The sequence below is a fragment of the Gavialis gangeticus genome, unplaced genomic scaffold (genome assembly GCF_001723915.1).
Source record: "Gavialis gangeticus isolate Ggan-Ray unplaced genomic scaffold, GavGan_comp1, whole genome shotgun sequence".
Taxonomy (NCBI): domain Eukaryota; kingdom Metazoa; phylum Chordata; order Crocodylia; family Gavialidae; genus Gavialis; species Gavialis gangeticus.
In genome coordinates this window covers 111,657,459-111,658,928 of record NW_017729031.1, presented here as the reverse complement: position 1 = coordinate 111,658,928, position 1,470 = coordinate 111,657,459, and the positions used below count along the sequence as shown (strand labels likewise).

General features: G+C 43.1%; 1 protein-coding gene across 1 annotated transcript in view; it reads right to left on the bottom strand.

Moving 5' to 3' along the window:
* TLK2 (tousled like kinase 2) overlaps window positions 1–1,470 on the bottom strand; it is a 100,185-nt gene that overhangs the window by 13,044 nt on the left and 85,671 nt on the right. The window contains exon 13 of the mRNA XM_019523588.1: window positions 658–755. Coding sequence (XP_019379133.1) covers window positions 658–755 — 98 coding nt within the window. The remainder of the gene's footprint in view (window positions 1–657; window positions 756–1,470) is intronic.

The window sequence follows — 1,470 nt, the reverse complement described above, 5'->3', positions numbered from 1 at the left end:
CTCCCTCATGCCCCCATGCCCCCACAATATACAAGACTAAGGTTTCATTTTAAGCTGTTGTGTAATCACCTCTATGTACACAAAACGCATGTAAATCAGGACAAAAGTATTTTCTGAAATCAAATTAATGAATGCTGTAGATGTTTGATTTTTAGAATATAATTTGGTGTTTTTCTGGTTCTGAGATGGCAAAGCCCCTTGCTGAAAGGAGAATTTCCAGGGGGAAGGGGAGGGGCTTCCGGTTCCAGCATGGTAACCAGGGGGCAGGGCACCTGTCAGGGGGCGGGGTTACCCATGCAGCCCTCAACAGCTTGCTAAAACTCAGTAAGAGGCCCTCTGCCCAAAATAATTGCCCACCCCTGGCTTACAGAGAGGACACTTTAATATTAAAGATTCAAAAGCATAATTAAAGATTTATCAGTGATTGTCATGTGGTTTGACCATTTCCCAATAATGCTGCAAATGCTTTCAAAATCAGGTATAAAAATTCAACATTTGATCTGCAATGACTTCTAACCTGCCTTGATCTAAATACAAAATTCAAGTTCTTAAGCATGCTACACACTCACTACTAGAAGTAAGTACCCTGTGATAATTTTAGCATTTCTTGAAAAGTTAATATTTGCTACTCCTGCCCCCATGCCACCCATTGCTTACTGTGAATTATCTTCATTGTGTATCCTTTTCAATTCCCTGATATGTAGATTTCTAACCCTTTCTAGCCGTTCCAGCTCTGCCTGGATCTCTGCTTCTTCCTGTATTTAAAAAAAAAAAAAAATAGATATACAAATCACTGCAAAGTTAACAGCTTAACCCAAGTTATAGAAGTACAACTGGAACATCACTTGCGGATGCAGTTATTGCTCTTAGATGACCTGTTTGGCAGAATCAAGAACTGTTAGCCAATTTCAAGCTAGTAGGTAAAGAAGGAGCAGAGAGCTGGGAAGTTTCACTCAGAACTACTTCAATGGAAGCAGAGACATATTTTGTGATGTACTCTTCTTGAATGGATATTTTAAGTGGCAGATATTTCATAGATTTCATAGACATTAGGGCTGGAAGGGACCTCGGAAGATCATCGAGTCCCACCCCCACCCAAAGGGCAGGAAGTCAGCTGGGGTCACAGGATCCCAGCAAAATAAGCATCCAATTTACTTCTGAAGGTGTTCAACGTAGGTGCTTGAATCACCTCCGATGGCAGGCTGTTCTAGACCTTGGGGACTCGGACAGTAAAGAAATTCTTCCTTATGTCCAGCCTGAAACAGTCTTGCAGTAGTTAATAACTGTTCAACCTCGTCATCCCTTGGGGCGCTCTGCTGAACAAACGGTCCCCCAGATACTGGTGGTCACCCCTGATAAACTTGTAGGTGGCCTTCAGATCACCCCCGAGCCTGCGCTTTTCTAGGCTAAAGAGCCCCATGGCTCTCGGCCTGTAGTCGTAAGGTCTGTTTTCCTGCCCTCTGATCATGC